This window comes from Ranitomeya variabilis, chromosome 5 (assembly GCF_051348905.1).
Source record: "Ranitomeya variabilis isolate aRanVar5 chromosome 5, aRanVar5.hap1, whole genome shotgun sequence".
NCBI classification, from domain to species: Eukaryota; Metazoa; Chordata; class Amphibia; order Anura; family Dendrobatidae; genus Ranitomeya; species Ranitomeya variabilis.
In genome coordinates this window covers 247,225,085-247,248,097 of record NC_135236.1, presented here as the reverse complement: position 1 = coordinate 247,248,097, position 23,013 = coordinate 247,225,085, and the positions used below count along the sequence as shown (strand labels likewise).

Below are 23,013 nucleotides of genomic sequence, written 5' to 3'. Positions count from 1 at the left end.
AGAGTTATTTCCCTTCATTACAAATGTTATACCAAATAGATCATCATGTAAATATGTTGAATTTTATTTCACCATGTTTACATGATAATACGTGAGTTATCTAAGGGCAGTGCAATATAAAAGAAAGTCACTATACCTAAATTACATCAGACACATCTCATATAGAAACTCACCAGGACTATGACAAGAGGTATTGCCAATATGAGGAGGATGCACATGACAATAATTGCCACTCCATAACCTGGGACAGAACTTCCAGGGGGTGGATTGGTCGGTGCTACAGGACTTGTATCTGGAATAATTAAAATTATTAGAAACACATCAATCCATGTATGCCCAATTGTACAATTTTTTTAAAATACAAGCTGTACAATTGTGGTTAGCAAGATTGCCATTGATAGGTTCATTCAGTGAATTGTAAAAACAGATTTCAGACAGAACCTCCAATGACACCATTAAGTGCAAAGTGACAAAAGGAGTTCAGATATGCTCAGTTTGTGCTTTTTCTGCGGAATCCATCATTTCAAATCCGCACAAGAAGAACCTAGTAGACTACAACGAAGAGTCGAAACGCTACATGAATGGCTACTTACTTAAAGGGAACCTGTCACCAGGAAAATGCAGCAAAATCTGCAGGCAGCATGCTATAGATCAGGGGGAGATGAGTAGATTAAACCACAGTTTATAGTGAATATCTTGTCAGAAATCTATATATCAAACATTTAAACCTCTACGCTTTCTGGGATTTTCAGTCCCTGGACCAAAAATCACAAAAAAGAGCAGAGGGTTAAATGATTAAAACATAGATTATATTGAGCCTTTCTTCACAAAGCTATATATCACCCTACTTGGTGCCCCTGCTCTATAACATGGTGCCTTCAGATTGGGCTGCATTTTCATGGTGACAATTTCACTTTAAAGGTGTTATCTAGGACTCTTTATTTTGTTTTACTATGGCCCTAAAAAACTATTAGCTGCTAGCTACTTGCCTGTTATACCAGATGACGGTCTAGAGCAGTCTTGACCGCTCCAGCCAGTGGTTCTGCTGCTTCACATTAACCGAGCAGCTCTTCTTCTTCTTGGCTGCTGTTTTGAGCAGCAGTAACTGCCGACATCATGATCATGAACAGCAGAAATCGGCAGTGGGCAGAACCTACCTGTTACTTCTTAGGTCCATAGTAAAAAAAAAATTAAATTGTCCTGGATAACATCTTTAATACTTCTGTCCCACTTTCTATTAAGGGAATTCTTTGAAACTCAATAACTGAATATAAAATGTTTCACACTACTTTTCTAGTTTCTTTTACAACTTACACAAAAATAATGAGCTAAAAATTGTTTTAATAGTTAATATTCCTAGGATCTTAATTTCAAATATATTGATTTTTTTTTAAAAGGAAACTTGAATATTTCAATATGATTCGTACATTAACATAACTACCTTTAAGATTTAGTGGTTACCTACGCTAAAAGGCTAAAAACAAAATTTCAAATATTTTATCAGGAGAGTCTAAATAAATAAAGTGAGATTCCCCCTGTAGGATCCTACGTAAGAGCAAGCATTGACTGGCACATTTCTCATTTTTATGTTTCCAACTCATCACAAAATTAAGCAGTCACCCATGAATTTCAATGTGTGCTAAATTGCATCTCCATGTCTGCAGCATAGAAAACTTTGTAGACATGTTAAGAGATTCTGTTGTTCTTCCGGTCACATATTCAGTGTGAAAAAATGTGGTCTAAGTCACTATGATCAAGGATTTCTGGTACTATCTACATGGTTTAGGTATCGGACGAGAGTTTTATAAGCAGTAATGTTAATGGTATACAAACACTTCTGTGTAGTACAAAAATATATGGTAAATAAAGATATATTTAAATTAAGGATTCAGGTTCTTCTCAGGGCAAAAGTGGACTCTTACTCATATGACAAAGGTGTAAATTACCTTTGGGGTGTAAAATGTACATGTATGTAGACCTAAATCAGTAATACTAAAACCATTCTACAATATATCTGTGGATATGTCAGTTACTCACACAGAGACTGAGGGTCTAGAGAGAGATTCAGCCCTGCGAGGTTGTCTTTTTTGTTAACAATTGCTTGAGTCACTTGAGAATATGATGTAGCTCCAGAAGGAAACGTAGTTTCTACTGTGCTGATCACTGATCCCTGTCTGTAAAAGAGAAAATAAACATTGCAAATTTTTACGTATTGTTTGGCCACGTAGAAGTGAACAAGAAAAACCTATAGAAAGATACATTTTAAAAGTAAACCAATGATTGCACTTAACAAAAACATGACCACATCTGCATCAAGAAGAATGGTATTAGTATGAATACAGGCTGTGAGCCCTCGCGGGCAGGATCCTCTCTCCTACTGTACCAGTCGTGACTTGTATTGTTTAAGATTATTGTACTTTTTTATTATGTATTCCCCTCCTCACATGTAAAGCGCCATGGAATAAATGGCGCTATAATAATAATAATAATAATAATAATTAATAATAATACAGCCATTTTGGTTTATATAAGACTGTAGATCTTTATAGATGTAGAATACATAGTACAATAATGTGAAATGTGAAAAGTATTGACTGGCGAGGTCAAAGTGTTCAGACTCCACCAATCGCTAAAATAGAGGGGCAGAAGACACAGATAGATGCTTAAGGTACCTTCACACTAAACGATATCGCTAGCGATCTGTGACGTTGCAGCGTCCTGGCTAGCGATATCGTTGTGTTTGACACGCAGCAGCGATCAGGATCCTGCTGTGATATCGCTGGTCGTTGAAGAAAGTTCAGAACTTTATTTGGTCGTCAGACCGGCGTGTATCGTCGTGTTTGACACCAAATGCAACGATGCCAACGATGTTTTACACTGGTAACCAGGGTAAACATCGGGTTGCTAAGCGCAGGGCCGCGCTTAGTAACCCGATGTTTACCCTGGTTACCAGTGTAAAATGTAAAAAAACAAACAGTACATACTCACCTTCGCATCCCCCGCCGTCCGCTTCCTGCACTGACTGAGCGCCGGCCGTAAAGTGAAAGCACAGCACAGCGGTGACGTCACCGCTCTGCTGTTAGGGCCGGCAGTCACAGTCAGTGCAGGAAGCTGACGCCGGGAGACGCGAAGGTGAGTATGTACTGTTTGTTTTTTTTACATTTTACACTGGTAACCAGGGTAAACATCGGGTTACTAAGCGCGGCCCTGCGCTTAGCAACCCGATGTTTACCCTGGTTACCCGGGGACCTCGGCATCGTTGGTCGCTGGAGAGCGGTCTGTGTGACAGCTCTCCAGCGACCAAACAGCGACGCTGCAGCGATCGGCATCGTTGTCGATATCGCTGCAGCGTCGCTTAATGTGACGGTACCTTTACTATTCTCTGAGACTGAAGATGGGCTCAATAGAAAGTTTATCAGTCCGTCTTCATCTAAGAGATTGTATTCAGAGGAACATGTCTGCCTCTTAACCCACTTAACGACCAGAGGTATTTTTATTTTTGCATCTTCATTTTTTGCTCCCCTTCTTTCTAGAGCCATACCTTTTTTTTCTTGGTCAAAATGGCCATTTAAGGGCTTGTTTTTAGTGGGAAGAGTTGTACTTCTGAACAACACCATTAGTTTTACCATGTTGTGTACTCAAATGGGAAAAAAATTTGAAGTGCAGTGAAATTGCAAAGAAAGTGCAATCCCACAGTTTTGTTTTTTTTGGGGGGTGGGGGGGTTCCCTATGTTCACTAAATGCTAAATCTAACCTGCTATTATGATTCTCCAGGTCATTATGAGTTCATAGACACCAAACATGTCTAGGTTCTTTTTTTATTTAAGTGGTGAAAATAATTTCACAGTTTGTTGAAAAAAAATTGCACCATTTTCCAATAAAGTCTAAATTTTTCGTAATCTTGGGTTGGGTGAGGGCTTATTTCTTGGGTGCTGATCTGACGTTTTTAACCCCATAGTGACAGAGCCAGTTTGGTACTTAATGACCGAGCCAATTTTTACAATTCTGACTACTGTCACTTTATGAGGTTATAACTCTGGAATGCTTTAACAGATCATGCTGATTCTGAGATTGTTTTTCGTGACATATTGTACTTCATGGTATTGGTAACATTTCTTCGATATTACTTGCGATTATTTATGAAAAAAACGGAAATATGGCGAAAATTTTTTAAATTTTGCAATTTTCAAATTTTTTATTTTTATGCCCTTAAATCAGAGAGATATGTCACAAAATATAGTTAATAAATAACATTTACCACATGTCTACTTTATATCGGCACAATTTTGGAAACAAATTTTTTTTTTGCTAGGGAGTTATAAGGGTTAAAAGTTGACCAGCAATTTCTCATTTTTACAGCACCATTTTTTTTTAGGTACCACATCACATTTGAAGTCATTTTGAGGGGTCTACATGACAGAAAATAACCAAGTGTGACACCATTCTAAAAACTGCACCCCTCAAGGTGCTCAAAACCACATTCAAGAAGTTTATTAACCCTTTACGTGCTTCACAGGAACTGAAACAATGTGGAAGGAAAAAATGAACATTTAAGTTTTTTTTGCAAACATTTTACTTCAGAACCATTTTTTTATTTTCAGAAGTGTAAAAACAGAAATGTAACCATAAATTTTATTGTGCAATTTCTCCTGTATACGCTGATACCCCATATGTGGGGGTAAACCACTGTTTGGGTGCACCGCAGAGCTTGGAAGAGAAGGAGTGCCGTTTTACTTTTTCAATGTAGAATTGGCTGGAATTGAGATCGGACGCCATGTCGCGTTTGGAGAGCCCCTGATGTGCCTAAACAGTGGAAACCACCACATGTGACACCATTTTGGAAACTTGACCCCTTAAGGAACTTATCTAGCTGTGTGGTGAGCACTTTAGACCCCCAGGTGCTTCACGGAAGTTTATAACGTAGAGCCATGAAAATAACAAAATCGCAATTTTTCTACGAAAATGATTTTTTGCCCCCAAATTTTTATTTTGACAAGGGTAACAGGAGAAATTAGACCACAAAACTTGTTGTGCAATTTCTTCTGAGTACGTTGATACCCCATATGTGGGGGTAAACCACTGTTTTGGCGCACCGCAGAGCTCGAAAGAGAAGGAGTGCCGTTTTACTTTTTCAATGCAGAATTGGCTGGAATTGAGATCGGACGCCATGTCGCATTTGGAGAGCCCCTGATGTGCCTAAACAGTGGAAACCCCCCACAAGTGACACCATTTTGGAAACTAGACCCCTTTACAAACTTAACTAGATGTGTGGTGAGCACTTTAAACCCCCAGATGCTTCACAGAAGTTTATAACGTAGAGCCGTGAAAATAAAAAAATCAAATTTTTTTCTACAATAATGATCTTTTTGCCCCCAAATTTTTATTTTAACAAGGGTAACAGGAGAAATTAGACCACAAAAGTTGTTGTGCAATTTCTTCTGAGTACGTCGATACCCCATATGTGGGGGTAAACCACTGTTTTGGCGCACTGCAGAGCTCGAAAGAGAAGGAGTGCCGTTTTACTTTTTCAATGCAGAATTGGCTGGAATTGAGATCGGACGCCATGTAGCGTTTGGAGAGCCCCTGATGTGCCTAAACAGTGGAAACCCCCCACAAGTGACACCATTTTGGAAACTAGACCCCTTAAGGAACTTGTACCAAACACTTTCTCCATGAAAGCGGAGAAAAAACTGAGATCCACAAGATAATAAAATGTGCAAAATTTATTACAAAAAATTAAATACAAAATATGTATAGCCACAAATACAAATAAACAGAGGAATCCAAATTAAAATCAAGCGGCAAATGGGCGAAGATGTAAATGCAGACACTTCATAGCATCTACTATATAGAAAAATTGTTGTAACCTTCCTTATTCCAAACTATAGTAAATGCAATTCTGCTGTGACCCTATAATGACATAGGGAACATGTGAACTTCACAGCAACATGCATATACAAAATGAATAAAGAGATAAATAGCTCAGGCCGAAAAGGACTAACATAAAAGTGTTTTTAACAAAAAAGGGGATGTTCAAAACCGCACAAAAGTATGTGTCCAAGATGAATAATCCTAACATAAGTTAAAGTAATGTGCTAAGTGCCTGCCATAAGCTTACATAGTATGTTTCAAAGGTGCAGGTGCCCCTTAAGGAACTTATCGAGATGTGTGGTGAGCACTTTAGACCCCCAGGTGCTTCACGGAAGGTTATAACGTAGAGCCGTGAAAATAAAAAATCCTTTTTTCTTTCCTCAAAAATGATTTTTTAGCCTGCAATTTTTTTTTCTCAAGGGTAACAGGAGACATTGGACCCCAAAATCTGTTGACCAGTTTGTCCTGAGTACGCTGATACCCCTTATGTGGGGGGGCACTGTTTGGGCACCCATCGGGGCTCGGAAGGGAAGGAGCACCACTTGGAATGCAGACTTTGATGGGGGTGGTCTGCGGGCATCATGTTGCATTTGCAGAGCTCCTGATGTACCTAAACAGTAGAAACCCCCCACAAGTGACCCCATTTTGGAAACTAGCCCCCCAAAAGAACTTATCTAGATGTGTGGTGAGCTCTATGAACCCCCAACTGCTTCACATAAGTTTATAATATAGAGCCATGAAAATAAAAAAATCATATTTTTTCCACAAAAATGATTTTTCACCCCCAAATTTTTACTTTCACAAGGGTAACAGGAGAAATTGTACTCGATAATTTATTGTGCAATTTATGCTGCGTAGGCTGATACCCCATATGTGGGGGTAAACCACTGTTTGGGCGCATGGCAGACCTCGGAAGGGAAGGAGCGCTTTGGAATGCAGACTTTGATAGAATGGTCTGTGGGCGTTATGTTGCGTTTGCAGAGCTCCTGATGTACCTAAACAGTAGAAACCCCCACAAATGACCCCATTTTGGAAACTAAACCCCCCAAGAAACTTATCTAGATGTGTGGTGAGAGCTTTGAATGCCCAAGTGCTTCACAGAAGTTTATAATGCAGAGTTGTAAAAATAAAAACATTTTTTTTCCACAAAAAATATTTTTTTGCCCCCAAGTTTTTATTTTTACAAGGGTAACAGGAGAAATTGGACCCCAAAGGTTCTTGTCCAATTTATCCAGAGTACGCTGATGCCCCATATGTGGGGGTAAACCACTGTTTGGGAACACCATTTGACTTTTTGAGCGCAAAATTGGCTGTGGCATTTAGAGCCTCCCTGATGTACCTAAACAGTGGAAACCCCCAATTCTAACTCCAACCCTAACTGCAACACACCCCTAACCCTAATCCCAACCCGATCCATAATCCTAATCACAACCCTAACAATAATCACAACCCTAACCCCAAAACAACCCTAATCCCAACCCTAACCATAACCCTAATCAAAACCCAAAATCCAACACACCCCTGTTGTGAACTCTGTTTTCGAGCTCCCTCTTGTGGTCACAGGTGGTATTGTGTGAGTTTTGTTTTTGGGCTCCCCCTGGTGGCTTTGTTTGTTATCCTGTGGGTCTGTGGCTGGATCAGCTGCCTCGTTATTCACTAGGGAGGTTCCTATTTAGCTGTGCTTCACCTCCACTTGTTGCCGGCTGTCGATGTATTCAGTGCTATTCTGATTACTCCTGACTATCTTCGTTTTCTGTCTCTTCATGAGAAGCTAAGTTCTGTTTGATTATTTTTTGCTCATCTGTCTGCAATATGATTTCTGTGTATGATGAGTTTAGTCCAGCTTGCTAATATGTGATTTCTTGCTGCTGGTAAGCTCTGGGGTACGGAGTTGCTTCCCCCGCACCGTTAGTTGGTGCGGGGGCTCGAGCAATCTCTGCGTGGATATATTGAATAGGGTTTTCCATTGACCGCACAGTTCCCTTCCTATTTTCTGCTATCTAGTGTTAGCGGGCCTCATTTGCTAAATCTATTTCATCTCTGCGTTTGTGCCTTCCCCTTAACTCACCGTTAATATTTGTGGGGGGCTTTTCTATATCTTTGGGGTCATTTCTCTGAGGCAAGTGAGGACTTACTTTCCATCTAGGAATAGTCAGTTTCTCAGGCCGTGAAGAGACGTCTAGGATTTCCAGGTAACGTTCCACGGCTACCTATAGTTGTGTGCGGATAGGATCAGGTTGCGGTCAATCCAGTTACCACTTCCCCAGAGCTAGTCATCGGTTTAGTTTCTTAGCTAGTCAGACTTGCGATCCCTGCCACTAGGATCATAACACACCCCTAATCCTAATCTCAACCCTAACCTCAAACCTAACCCTAATCCCAATACACCCCTAACCCTAATCCCAACCCTAACCTTAACATTAATCCCAAACCAAACCACAACCCTAATCCCAAACATAACCCTAATGCCAACCCTAATCCAAACCCTAATCCTAATCCCAATTCTAACCCTAACTTTAGCCCCAACCCTAGCCCTAACTTTAGCCGCAACCCTAGCCCTAGCTTTAACCCAAACCCTAAGCCTAGCCCTAACTTTAGCCCAAACCCTAACCCTAGCCATAACCTTAACCCTAAATTCAGCCCCAACCCTAACCCTAGCCCTAGCCCCAACCCTAACCCTAACCCTTGCCCTAACTTTAGCCCCAACCCTAACCCTAGCCCTAAGGCTACTTTCATACTTGCGTCGTGTGGCATCTGTCACATTCCGTCGTTTTGGGCAAAAAATGGATCCTGCAAATGTGCCTGCAGGATGCCTTTTTTGCCCATAGACTTGTATTGCCGATGGATCACGACAGATGGCCACATGTCGTTTCCATCGTGCACTGGATCCATTGTGTTTTGGCAGACCGTCGTCACAAAAAAGTTCAATGTAATGTATTTTGTATGTCACTGCCATTTCTGACAGTGCATGTGCGGCTGTAACTCCACCCCCTCCTCCCCAGGACATAGACTGGGCAGCAGATGCATTGAAAATCTGCATCCGCTGCCCACGTTGTGCACAATTTTCACAACGTGCGTCGGTACGTTGGGCCGAAGCATTGCGACGGCCCCGTACCCACGCAAGTGTGAAAGAAGCCTAACCCTAGCCCTAGCCCTAACCCTAAATTTAGCCCCAACTCTAAATTTAGCCCCAACCCTAACCCTAACCCTAAATTTAACCCCAACCCTAGCCCTAAATTTAGTCTCAACCCTAACCCTAAATTTAGCCCCAACTCCTCTAGCTGCCGGCCAGCAGATCATGGCAGGCACACTGCGCATGCGCCCGCCATTTTCTTACCGGATGAAGAAGCCGGCAGGCAGGAGGAGACGCAGGAGGACCCAGGGACACCAGTAAGTATAACAGGGTCCCCGAATCCCCCTATTTCTCTGTCCTCTGATGTGCGATCACATCAGAGGACAGAGAATGACACACAGTTTTTTTTTTCTTTTGCGGTCGCCGGTAAACAGTTAATTACCGGCGATCGCAAAACAGGGGTCGGTAAAAACCAACCCCGGTCATGTTCTTTGGGGTCTCGGCTACCCCTGGCAGCCAAGACCCCAAAGATCTTCCGGGTGCCAGCTGGCGGGCGCACTGCGCATGCGCCCGCCATTTTTAGGCCAGAACAAGATGGTGGCGCCCATCGGGAGCCACGAGGAGCACCGGGAGAGACAGGTGAGTATCGGGGGGCGATCGGGGACCCCATTTCTCTGTCCTCTGATGTGCGATCACATCAGAGGACAGAGAAATTAAATGGGAAATTGCATTTTTTTTATTTGCGACTGCCGGTAAACGGTTAATTACCGGCGATCGCAACCCGGGGGTCGGTAAAAAAACCCCGAATCATGTTCTCTGGGGTCTCGGCTACCCCCGGTAACCGAGACCCCAGAGAAAATCTGACTCTGGGGGGCGCTATTCACTTTTTCCACAGTGCCGTTAATTAACGGCGCTGTGGTTTAAGTACCATTAACTGCTGCCATTAAAAGGCGTATCAGCAGTCATTATGGGGTTAATGATACCATTTTGGTGTAGATACAATCTTTTGATCTCCTGTTATTCCATTTTAATGCAATGTTTCTGCAGCCAAAAAAACGTAATTCTGGTGTTTTTAATTTTTTTTCATTACGCCATTTTGCGATCAGATTAACCTTTTTTTTTATTGATGGATTGGGCGATTCTGAACGAGACAATACCAAATACGTGTATGTTTTTTTTTCATTGTTTAATTTTGATTGGGGCAAAAGGGGGGTGATTTGAACTTTTTATAGATTTTTTTATTTTTTTTTACATTTTTTTTACTTTTTGAATGCTTCAATAGTCTCAAAGGGAGCCTAGAAGCTGCACTTGTCCGATCGGCTCTGTTACATACAGGCGATGATCAGATCGCCTGTATGTAGCAGAATTGCTGACTTGCTATCAGCGCTCATAGCAATCAGGCAGTGACAACATTAGAGGTCTGCAGGAGACCTCTGGTTGTCATGCCAACCCATTGGTTACCCGCTATCACATGACAGGCATCACCGATGGACAGATTTCTGTCGCGATTGCTGGAAGTGCATGTTAAATGATGCTGACAGTTTGACAGTGGCACTTATTAATGTGTTAATAACTGTGGGTGGATCGCGATTCCACCTGCGGCTGCTCCAGGCACATGCCAAATATTCAAAACAGCTGACATGTGTCGGGAAATATGTGCTCACTGCCGGAGCCCACATCAAAGGGAGGGAGTCCGACATCAGGCCTACATTTACGCCCGATATCGGAAAGGGGTTAAGAAAAAAAAGTGATTGTGTTGGTCTCAGCACCAAAAACTTTCTTTTGTTCTAACATGTACCTGAGTGGCAGGGGTAACGTGATTTACAACATTTCTTGTAAACATTGTATTTGTACCATACTTGATGGGTTTGGGGGATTTAGGAGGAGGATAAAATACAAAATGTGGTTATTTTTATTTATTTAATTGTTTTATGCAAAGTATGATATGTATAAGTGCTTATAAAATAAATAAATTATTAGATAAAAACCCTCATAGTTACCGCCTTTCCATATCTTCTTAAACCGTCAGTTCTATTACTATAAAATAAATCTCAAGGAGAACACTTAACTACATGTGGTAATCTAGTTCCCTTGCACTTAGCCAGAATTTATTATGACATGTAGTCTCAAAATTGCTAACAATCTATGAATAGTGATGAGCGAGTGTACTTGTTGCTCGGGTTTTCCCCAGCACGCTAGGGTGATCTCCGAGTATCTGTTATTGCTCGGAGATACAGTTTTCATCGCCTCAGTTGCATGATTTATGGCTTCCAGATATGCTGAATACATTTGGGAATTCCCTAACAAACAGGCATTCCTCACATGTATTCAGCATATCTGGAAGCCGTAAATCATGCAACTGAGGCGATGAAAACTATATCTCCGAGCAATAACAGATACTCAGAGGTCACCCGAGCAACGAGTACACTCGCTCATCACTATCGACGAACATTTGTAGTGGTTTTCTTAGGAGCTGTCTTTTACTGGCATTCAAAAAACTTTATGGATTTTAATTAGAGAGCTAAATTACAAAAAAAATGCTCATTTATAACAATTGATAAACCATGTAAGTCTACGTTCACATTTGCGGTCTGCGTCGCAGCGTCGGGCGCCGCAGCATCGCCGCATGCGTCTTGCGCCCCTATATTTAACATGGGGGCGCATGGACATGCGTCGCACTTGCGTTTTGCGCCGCATGCGTCACTGCGGCGCACGCGTCCGGGCGCAGAGGACGCAGCAAGTTGCATTTTTGCTGCGTCCAAAATCAATGAAAAAAAGGACGCATGCGGCGCAAAACGCAGCGTTGTGCATGCGTTTTGCTGCGTTTTTGTTTGCGTTGTGCGTTGCGGCGCCGACGCTGCGGCGCACAACGCAAATGTGAACGTAGCCTAAGAGAAATAATTAATCATAAATGTGACCCACTGCTGACTAGCTAATACAATAATAGAATCAACAGTAGGCAGTAACAATAAATAACAGTTGACTAAACCTATAAGTGATTGGACCAAAGTATGAATTGTTCACTGCTGCAGGTACTTACTGAAATGATAGCACAAATATCTGTATCACGTTGAAATCCTTTAAAATACCATTGAGCTGAAAGAATAAAAATAATAGGGTCCAAAATTAGAAGAAATATATTATTGTTTTAAAAGTTGTCTTGCTTGCCTTACAATATAGAGAAAAGTAATTTTCCCAACCTTATAAATACACTGTGTTCCAAATTATTATGCAAATTGGGTTTCAGTGTCGTAAAGATTTAATTGTTTTGTTTTTCAAATAAACTCGTGGATGGTATTGTGTCTCAGGGCTCAATGGATCACTGAAATCAATCTGAAACACATGTGATAATTAGTTTTCCAGGTGATTCTAATTAAAGGAAAACTATTTAAAAATGATGTTCCACATTATTAAGCAGGTCACAGGTTTCAAGCAATATCGGAAATAAAAAGGATCTCTCTCTTCCTGAAAAGCATCAAATAGTGCAATGCCTTGGTCAAGGGATGAAAACAATAGATATTTCCCGAAAACTTAAGCATGATCATCATACTGTGAAGAGATTTGTGACTGAATCTGAGCACAGACGTGTTTGTGCTGATAAAGGCAGAATGAGGAAGGTTTTTGCCAGTCAAGTTAATCGGATTAAGAGAGCAGCTGTTAAAAAGCCATTACAAACCAGCAAACAGATATTTGAAGCTGCTGGTGCCTCTGGAGTCCCTCGAACTTCAAGGTGTAGAATCCTTCAAAGGCTTGCTGTGGTGCATAAACCTACTATTCGGCCACCGCTAAACAGTTTTCACAAGCAGAAACAGTTGTAGTGGGCCCAGACATACATGAAGACTAATTTTCCAACAGTCTTGTTTAATGATGAGTGTCGAGCAACTGTGGATGGTCCAGATGGATGGAGTAGTGGATGGCCACCATGTCCCAACAAGGCTGCGACGTCAGCAAGGAGTGGAGGAGTCATGTTTTGGGCCGGAATCATGGGGAAACAGCTGGTAGGGCCCTTTAAGGTTACTAAAGGTGTGAAATTGACCTCTGCAAAGTACATAAAGTTTCTGACTGACAACTTTCTTCCATGGTATAAAAAGGAGAAACGTGCCTTCAGGAGCAAAATCTTCTTCATGCATGACAACGCACCATCTGTAGCTGCAAAGAAAACCTCTGAGTTATGCTATGGGCATAAAAGGAGATAAACTCATGGTGTGGCCACCATCTTCCCCTGACCTCAACCCTATAGAGAACCTTTGGAGTATCATCAAGCAAAAGATCTATGAGGGTGGGAGGCAGTTCACACCAAAACAGCAGCTCTGGGAGGCAATTCTGACTTCATGCAAAGAAATACAAGCAGAAACTCTCCAAAAATTCACAAGTTTAATGGATCCAAGAATTGTGAAGGCGATATCAAAGAAGGGTTCCTATGTTAACATGTAACTTGGCCTGTTAGGATGTTTTGGAGTTAAATAGCTTTTTTGTTCAGTGAATGTGACCTCCTAAAGCTGCAAATTCCACAATGGAGCATTTTCAGTTCTTTAAAACATATCAAATGTTTAGAAATTCTACTGTGCATAATAATTTGGAACAGTGCATTTTGAGTTTTTATTCATTTTGGAGATTATACTGTTATCATTGGGAGGTTTCTCAATAAAATTCAATGTATAATCTAACGGGTGATGACTTTTATTAGACTGACTGTCATTTGCCCCGACCTTTTAGGAAAATCTGAGAAAAATGTAATTTGCTTAATAATTTGGAACATAGTATAGAACTCTTTTTGATACAGTTCTAACTTTAATGAGTTCTCTCTACTTTTTGCCAGTTATGTTCATACCTAGAGATTGTTGCCTTCCACAGTATCTAATTGGTCACTGTATCTTTTAGGCTGTGTGCACACGTTGCAGATTTGTTGTGTTTTTGTTGCCTTTTTTCTGCTATGATTTGTGACAAAACCTAATGCCAGCAAAGGGAATGAGAAACTTGAAGTGTCATGCACAAGTTTAGTATTTTTGACTTGCTTTCTAGCAAGATTGCAAATTTATACTAAAGTTTATAAATAAAAACAATTTTAAAATTTAAAGTATAAGAATGAGATTGTCGGTGTTATCTTGGTTGCTTTGATGCATAACATGTATAGTCTTGGATAATGGGTGTCTATGCTGATGGTTTGTATTACTGTTGGCATGTAGCTTATTTTTAAGAAAAAAATGAGAGGTTGTGTGTACACCAGGTTTTATAAAGACTGGCGTACCCCTAAGTTTTTACTACATTAATACTTTTCATGAAAACACCAGCAGTGTTGTTCCTGAAGTTTTTTCTTTGCATCCTGTTTCCTGTTTGTTGAGATAATCTTCACAGTGCCTTGTGAAAGTATTTGGCCCCCTGGAACTTTTCAACCTTTTCCCACATATCATGCTTCAAACACAAAGATACCAAATGTTAATTTTTAGTGAAGAATCAACAAAAAGTGGAACACAATTGTGAAGTTGAAAGAAATTTATTGGTTATTTTAAATTTTTGTGGAAATTAAAAAACTGAAAAGTGGGGCGTGCAATATTATTCGTCCCCTTTACGTTCAGTGCAGCAAACTCACTCCAGAAGTTCATTGTGGATCTTTAATGATCGAATGTTGTCCTAAATGCCTAATGATGATAAATATAATCCACCTGTGTGTAATCAAGTATCCGCATAAATGCACCTGCTCTGTGATAGTCTCAGGTTTCTGTTTGAAGCACAGAGAGCATCATGAAGACCAAGGAACACAACAGGCAGGTCTGTTGTGGAGAAGTTTAAAGACAGATATGGATACAAAATGATTTCCAAAACTTTAAACATCCCAAGGAGCACTGTGCAAGCGATCATATTGAAATGGAAGGAGTATTATACCACTGCAAATCTACCAAGACCCAGATGTCCCTCTAAACTTTCATCTCAAACAAGAAGAAGAGTGATCAGAGATGCAGCCAAGAGGCCCATGATGAATCTGGATGAACTGCAGAGATCTACATCTGAGGTAGGACAGTCTGTCCATAGGACAACAATCAGTCGTACACTGCACAAATCTGGCCTTTATGGAAGAGTGGCAAGAAGAAAGCCATTTCTCAAAGATATCCATATAAAATGTTGTTTAAAGTTTGCAATAAGCCACCTGGGAGACACACCAAACATGTGGAAGAATGTGCTCTGGTCAGATGAAACCAAAATTGAACTTTTTGGCAACAATGCCAAACGATATGTTTGGCGTAAAGGCAACACAGCTCATCACCCTGAACACACCATCCCCACTGTCAAACATGGTGGTGGCAGCATCATGGTTTGGGCCTGCTTTTCTTCAGCAGGGACAGGGAAAATGGTTAAAATTGATGGGAAGATGGATGGAGCCAAATAAAAGACCATTCTTGAAGAAAACCTGTTGGAGTCTGCAAAAGACCTGAGACTGGGATGGAGATTTGTCTTCCAACAAGACAATGATCCCAAACATAAAGCAAAATCTATAATGGAATGGTCCAGACCTCAATCCAAACAAGAACTTGTGGAAAGAGCTGAAAACTGCTGTTCACAGACGATCTTCATCAAACCTCACTGAGCTCGAGCTGTTTGCCAAGGAAGAATGGGCAAGAATTTCAGTCTCTCGATGTACAAAACTGATCGAGACATACCCCAAGCCACTTGCAGATGCAATCGCAGCAAAAGGTGATGCAACAAAGTATTAAATTAAAGGGGCCGAATAATACTGCACGCCCCACTTTTCAGTTTTTGAATTTCCACAAAAATTTAAAATAAATTTTGTTCAACTTCACAATTGTGTTCCACTTGTTGTTGATTCTTCACCAAAAATTAACATTTGGTATCTTTATGTTTGAAGCATGACATGTGGGAAAAGGTTGAAAAGTTGCAGGGAGCCGAATACTTTCTCAAGGCACTATATATATATATATATATATATATATATATATATATATATATATTGCCTAAAATACAAAGGAAATGTGTCATATTTAACCTTAGGCCTTTGAGAGATCATTTCATCTTCAACTTGCTTAACTGTTTGCAATAGCAGTAATTTTGAAAACCCAAACTTTTACATGCCACTGTATTTCCTCAGACTATGTGTGTTATCAAGGGACAGAGGAAACTTCCAGTTACCAAGCCTATGACATTGAATATTCATGATGCTATATCCATTGTCACTACAGTCTTAGTGAGCTATGATTATCTGTAAAATTTGTTGAGTACTGATGTACTCATTGTGCTGACAGGACCTGTGTGATGTCAGTCATGTGATCAGTCACATGGGCGGAGAAGTCACATGGTCTGGTGCTTAAGTAGCTGGCCTCCAAGGGCAGGAGGCTTTCAGTGTCTGGAGAGGAACACTCCAGAGAAGTGTTTTGCGTCTGTTTATGCCTGAACCGTGGGTCTTGCTAACCATGAGTGGGCTGATCCCCACTAATGCAAACACTGTATCTAGTGCTACCGTTTTGCTGTGTTGCCCAGGTTGCCATGTTTATTTTGTCCGTAAACTTGGTTTATGCCATGTCTAATAAACCAAGTGCATCTTTAAACTCACAGTGTTCCCGTGGCTATATATATATATACCATTATTATATCACCATGTAAATTGAGAAAATAATTGAACTTTAAGTTCTCCACTATTACCTCACTGTAAAAATTTCACAACTACTAAACAATCTGTCATCTTACCCCTTGTGTAATATTGTTCTCCAGTCCTGTGAACCTTGTACTATTTCTGTCTTTTAAGTATGCACTATAGTCTTGATTGATGAACCTCGGCTTTAGGGTAAATACATCAATAACCGGTGTAATGTCTGGAAATTAAAAATAAAAACAAAACACAATTAACCCTCATGCTATCTGACACAATCTTGAAAGGAAACAAAATGAGAAGGTCAAGACACTGCTTATAATTTTTGTTTAAATTTAATTCAATCAAACCGAAAGTACATATGGTTTAGGTAAAATAAAGACATTTGCATAATGGACAAAATCACAGGTCGAGCAACAGATCAAACGATCATTAGTAAAAAAGCTGTGATTAATGAAAAAAGTAGATAAAACTGCATGTTATGATTCCTTGCATAAAAAGATCCAAATTTTATTCAGTCTCGATTTCAAAAATAGCATACCGTAGAATTGTATACACTCCATAGAATGCATATGGCATGTTTCTGGAGTGTTGCCACCTTTAGTCACAGTTCACTATGACCCAATGGAATACTTCAATAACAAAGCATCAAAAAACAGTAATGAGGTTGTTCCGACCATCTTGGAGAACTAACCATAAAGCGTTATCATCGAGTCTTTGCACCTGAAGAAAGTGAAGTATCTGCACAAGCCTACATCAGCATAACATCTGTTAGTTCTCGAAGATATTTCAAACCACCTCTCTGCCGAGATCCTTGAATACTGTTTGCAAGTGTACTTAGAAGAATTGATGTGGTCACACCAAATATTGATTTGATGTAGATATTTATTTTGATATACTGTGGAAATAAAAATACTACACACCACTGTTAAACTTCGTGTAGACTTTTTTTATGTCCATAAATTATGTGATGTTAAAGATGGAAAAAAGTTCTGAAAAGTTTGGAAATAGTATTTCTTGATATGATTTTTTTTAACTTAACAAAAACCTGGCATTTTAACAGGAGCATACAGACTTTTTATATTCCCTAATTCTTACACATGCTACAAACATTGAAATATGCTGCCACACACAACAGACTCGATAGAGACCGTATGCAGCGCTGCCACATAAAGGACTTGCCCATTGTGTAAATGTGAATGACATCTGCCCTAACAAGAAAAGTTACATAACTTACAATAAGATGCTTGCATGTCACTGATGTGATGCGGGTTGGGGAGCTATGCTAATAATAGTGGCACGTTGTTTAACTCAGGAGGCCACATGATGCATCAGGGCAGAATTTAAACAACACCAATGTAAGCGCAGACAAAAAATATTTGCTAGCGCAAATTCTTGACATGCAAGTGTATGTTTCAGTAGGAACTGCTGATGGACTGGTTTTATCACATTATGCTCTACCCAATCAGAAATGAAAGGTGTTGTCCGGCTCTGGGCTACAAGTCTGTAGTCACTCTATGAGTGCACTGCTCGCTGTGCGGATTCCCATTGCCGGTGATTTGCATACCTGAATAGACTTGTCCTTCCTCGTTCATTACGCTTGCATTGAGCGAAGCCACATACAGCTAGATGGCACATGGCCACATGTATGTAAATCACATATGTGCGGTCACATGTCCAAAGCTACCAGCACCAGCATCGGACAATCTTCACAACACACAGTGAGCACGATGTTAAGATCCACAAGTCTAGAGTGACTGTAGACTTGTAGTCTAAGGCCTGACAACCCCATGAAGTACCGGGTAGGCTTAAAAAAAACCTCTTTAAGGATTGACTGAAGACTCGGTTGAATGAATCTTACTGCCCTATCAACAGCTACTGTTAGCATGTAACAGCTACTGAGCTTTCCATGCAAACAAATTCAGGCTCAATAAGTCAGAGTGAAGACAATCATCTTTTGCATTGACCTACCATTAACAGACAAACTTGATATGCGGATAATATTGATTAGACCCGTATTATTTATAAGAGACGCTAGCAATAAAGAACTGTCCACATTCGTTGTGTAGTTAAGTATGTAGTTGATATCCATAGCTGCTAGTCCATCAGAAGAATTACTAAAGGAAGAAATTATGGAAAATGAAAAGAAGTAAGTACAGTTTTATGATGTGTGTACTCATTTGCTTGCTTAACTGAGTTGCCAAAACTCATTATTACTGTATGTGCCAAAGTTCTATGGTTCAATATATGTCAAATGGAACAAAGATTATTAACAATTATTACAAACAATTATGAGAAATTTGATTAGATTAACTTATCCCCAACGCGGCCAATTTCTGTTTTTTTCCTCCCCTTCTTCCCAGAGCCATAACTTTTTTTTTTTACTTTTCTGTCCACATAGACGTATGAGAGCTTCTTTTTGCAGAACAAGTTGCATTTTTGAATGGCAACCCTCATTTTACCACATAATGTACTGGAAAACGGGAAAAAAATTCCAAGTAGGGTGAAATGGTGAAACAGATTGAAATCGGTCTCCTTTGAAGCCTGGCAACAGGCTGGGTTTCAAGGGAGATCTGTATTGACAAGCACAGAGGTCTTCAACAGGCTCCTGGCTGTCATAGTAACCTATTGGTGACCAACAATCATGTCAGCGGTGCACCGATGGGCACATAGAATAATGTGCCCCCAAGCCGGTGTGCTGTTAATGCCCCTGCTAGAGTTTGTCAGCGCCATTTAACAGGCTAACAATCGCTTTTTTAGCCTTCAGTTAAGCGCAAATGGATGTTTTCATTTGAGACAAGAACTTCTTATTCCTGTTTGAGATGCTAACTAGTAACACCAACTTGGACCAAAAGTTAAAGAGCTTGTCCACTACTTTTTCATTGATGACCTATGTTTAGGATAGGTCATCAAAGTCTGATCGGTCAGAGTCCGATACCCTCGCTGATCAGCTGTTCTCGGTGTCATCGGTGGAAGTCGAAGGCAGGAAGTGGTCGATTGTGAAGCTGCTCGGTCTTCAGGTAATGGCTGTGGCAGGGTACTGCACATTCACCACCTATTCAAATCAATAGGGGCAAATGTGCAGCACCCAGCTGTGGCTACTACCAGAAGATGGAGCAACTCTGCAATTGAGCACTTCCAGCCTTCAGCCGCTGCCACCACCGAGAACATTTGATCAGCAGTGGTGCCTGGTGTCGGACCAAGACTGATCAGACATTTGATGACCTACCCCAAGGATAGATCATCAATTAAAAAGTATTGGACAACCTCTTTAAGTCTTTAGGTGTCAATACCTTGATTGCTAATATCTCTGCAATGGAGAGGTGAAATAAAAAAAGTTTTGTTCCGCTCTGCAGCCACTATTATATTGTTGGTCCAGTTCAACATGAAAAATTTTGTGAAAAGTCATCTTTACAAAAAAATACCATGCTGGAACAATACCATGTCTTGGGAAAGATGAGAGGGTGAACCACTGGAGATGTTGATACTAAATTCTGTATTGCCTTTGGGGAAAGTCATGAACAAGGTGCTTTTCGTGGATATTTTGGCAATCTTAGAATTGTAGCCCCCTGTATTTATACTGAGGTAATATATGGATCACTAGTCTCTATGGCGCGTAATCTAAAATGCATTTTTAAGTCTGTTCATTAATATTTTATACAATTATTGCCATAGGAAGGTCAAACCTGAAAGACACTGATGGTGGATCTTGTAAACTGTTACCATAGAATGTTCTTAATTCTGGTGTTAGCTGAAAATAAAGTGGAAATAATATATCAGAAGCCTTTAATATAGCTTTGGTCTTCATATAAGCAAAGTAAGCTGTAAACTAAGTAAAACTGGCTGTGCATACCTACACAAAACAAATAGAAATATTTTGAAGGGTAGGCTTACACATGTATTTCTGCTATCGACCTCCCTTAGCAGAAAACTCAATGCAGATATTATTGCAAAAATGATGCAGGTAAGCCACCCTAACATCTGCAGCATAAATTGCATTGCTGCAGACTTCAATTATGCATCTCTGGTCAATTAACGCTGTAAATATATTTTACAGCTTGCATATTCTAGTACTATGAGGCTATGTTCACACGGTGCGGTTTTTGCTGCGGATCCGCAGCGGATTTGCACTGCGGATCCGCAGCAGTTTTCCATGTAGGTTACAGTACAATGTAACCCAATGGAAAACAGGACCCGCTGTGCCGACGATCCTTTTTTCCACAGGCAAATCCGCAGCGGTTTTGCCTGCAGAAAAAAGAAGTACCATGTCAATTCTTTCTGCGGATTCCACTGCGGGTTTCCAGCAGCACCAATAGGAAACTGGAAACCCGCAGTGGAATCCGCAGAAGAAAAAGGATCAAAAACCGCAGCTAAAATCAGCGCTGAATTTAGCTGCGGTTTTTCAAAACAGGACCTGAAAAAAAAAGGATGAAAAAAAGGAACGTGTGAACGTAGCCTAAAACCTAGAAGATATTCTGTCCCCAAAATCCAGATGTAAAATCTGCAATGTTTTCCCTATACGGGAAAATACCCTGGGAAACCCAATAAATTGCATGAATAATGACACACTGCTTTTTTTAATCCTAATTAGAAACTATATATACTGTGGTGTACCGTACGTACCAAGCCCAGCACTGTGTTTTGGCGTTCAATGGTCTCAGAAGATGAAGCATTAGACAAATTTGAAGTATAGTCCTGCATGAGACTGGATGTCACTTGAACGCCAACTGCAAGTGTAATAAAAACAATACAATGGCATTATAGAATTCTTGATTCTAAGGCTACGTTCCCACCATGAGCTTTTGGTGCATTTTTGGAGCTACGTATTGTCGCTGCATCAAAAATGCAGCGTTTTACAGTTTTAGCAAAATGGATGGGATTTATAGAAATCTCATACACACTATGCTTTTATTTTACTCAGTATAAAATGACCAGACGTGTGTGTTTCAAATCCACAGCATGTCAATATCTCTTGCGGGTACACTGGCTGGGTTTTCTGTGAAAATTTTTCCCATAGACTTGTATTGGATGCAGAAAATCAACAGGTAATAAACGTGTGTGTCTTTTTAGTGTTTTCACAGCGGAAACGCATAAAAATGATTGCATTCCGTACCTAAGTATAGCAATAAAATATTGTCGAAGACCAGGAAAAATCAAAAACAAAGTAGCTTTATTTAAAACGTGACATACCAAAAAGAGACAAAAACCGCGATAAAAAAAACCTGAACACACAAAAAAGCCATGAAAAACCGCAAGGAACCTAGTTTAAAAAGTAGGTGCAGAAATTCTGCAACGTCAAAACTCCATAAAAGCTCATTGTGGGAGCGTAGCCTTATAGAAACCTGTATCCAATAAAATAGTATCATCTCTAAAGCAAGGTAACATAAATATAAGCATTTGTTAGCCTTGTCACTGTTGGCTGACCTACCGTATTTTGCAGATTATGTGACACACATCAAATTCTGGGGATAAAAATAGGATTTTTTTCTTTAATAAAATGATGGTGCATTTAATAGTCTGCTTTTACTTTAGCTTACTGGGGGGAAGGGGTTGCCTTGGAGCGGGGTCCCAGGAGGCAGGGTTGCTGCTGTACCCCCCTCCATTGCAGCCACCTCCCCTCTGTAAGCTACTTTTGGATTATAACACACACCCCCATTTTTCCCTTACATTTTTGGGAAAAAAAGAGGGTCTTATAATCCGAAGAAAACAATACATTAATTTACAGGGGTTACCAAGGACTTCTATTTTTGTGTATGGGGCTAAGAAGTGACAGGCAGGTACAGTAGTTGCCTGTTCTGCATGGGGACGAGTTCTATCGGCTCATCCACCGATTTCCCCAAGATGAATCTAAGGGATATTTGGATGCTTGCTGATTGGTTATATTCTTCCTTGTATTACCTTTAGGATCCAGTAGAAAAAGATCCAGATTGAGGTTCCTGTTCGTGAATGTTCCTATATTAGCTTCCATCTTGTTGATCACAGTTGTTTTGTTTATCGCATCACTTGGAAAATACAGCTCGACGGAGACCATACGACTCAGAGGGTCATTTCTGCGAATTATATATGTCAACGATAGATAGGTATAAGTGACACTGTTAATAGTAGGGAAATAGAAAACATAAAAACCACTGGAAAATGAAAATGATAGGTTGTGCCACATGGGCTGATTATGTGCAGTGGCTTTCACCGCATTTACAGCATTCAGTGTTTGTCACAAGTCTCATTATTACTGGACTAGATAGTCATGGGACTTAGCGATACACACTGTGCGTTATGGATAATATGATCCTTCTATCCATGTTCTCCTAGCCCATATGTCTGAGTCCAGGCAAACATGACAAGCAATACCGGACCCTGCATCTGTCGTGCCATGGAGAGGGGGCACCTACAAGCCATCCTGGATTGGTCAATGTATTTCGTTATACTGCAGCTACAGTAATCATATTGTGAAGCAGCAAACTTATAGATG

At 40.3% G+C, this 23,013-nt stretch overlaps 1 protein-coding gene across 1 annotated transcript in view; it reads right to left on the bottom strand.

Moving 5' to 3' along the window:
- Positions 1–23,013, bottom strand: part of LOC143775625 (uncharacterized) — a 106,067-nt gene that overhangs the window by 7,604 nt on the left and 75,450 nt on the right. The window contains exons 11-18 of the mRNA XM_077263976.1: positions 22,443–22,594; positions 21,168–21,271; positions 20,231–20,295; positions 18,516–18,661; positions 16,643–16,767; positions 11,985–12,040; positions 2,038–2,174; positions 174–292 (exon numbers count right to left, since the gene is read on the bottom strand). Coding sequence (XP_077120091.1) covers positions 174–292; positions 2,038–2,174; positions 11,985–12,040; positions 16,643–16,767; positions 18,516–18,661; positions 20,231–20,295; positions 21,168–21,271; positions 22,443–22,594 — 904 coding nt within the window. The remainder of the gene's footprint in view (positions 1–173; positions 293–2,037; positions 2,175–11,984; positions 12,041–16,642; positions 16,768–18,515; positions 18,662–20,230; positions 20,296–21,167; positions 21,272–22,442; positions 22,595–23,013) is intronic.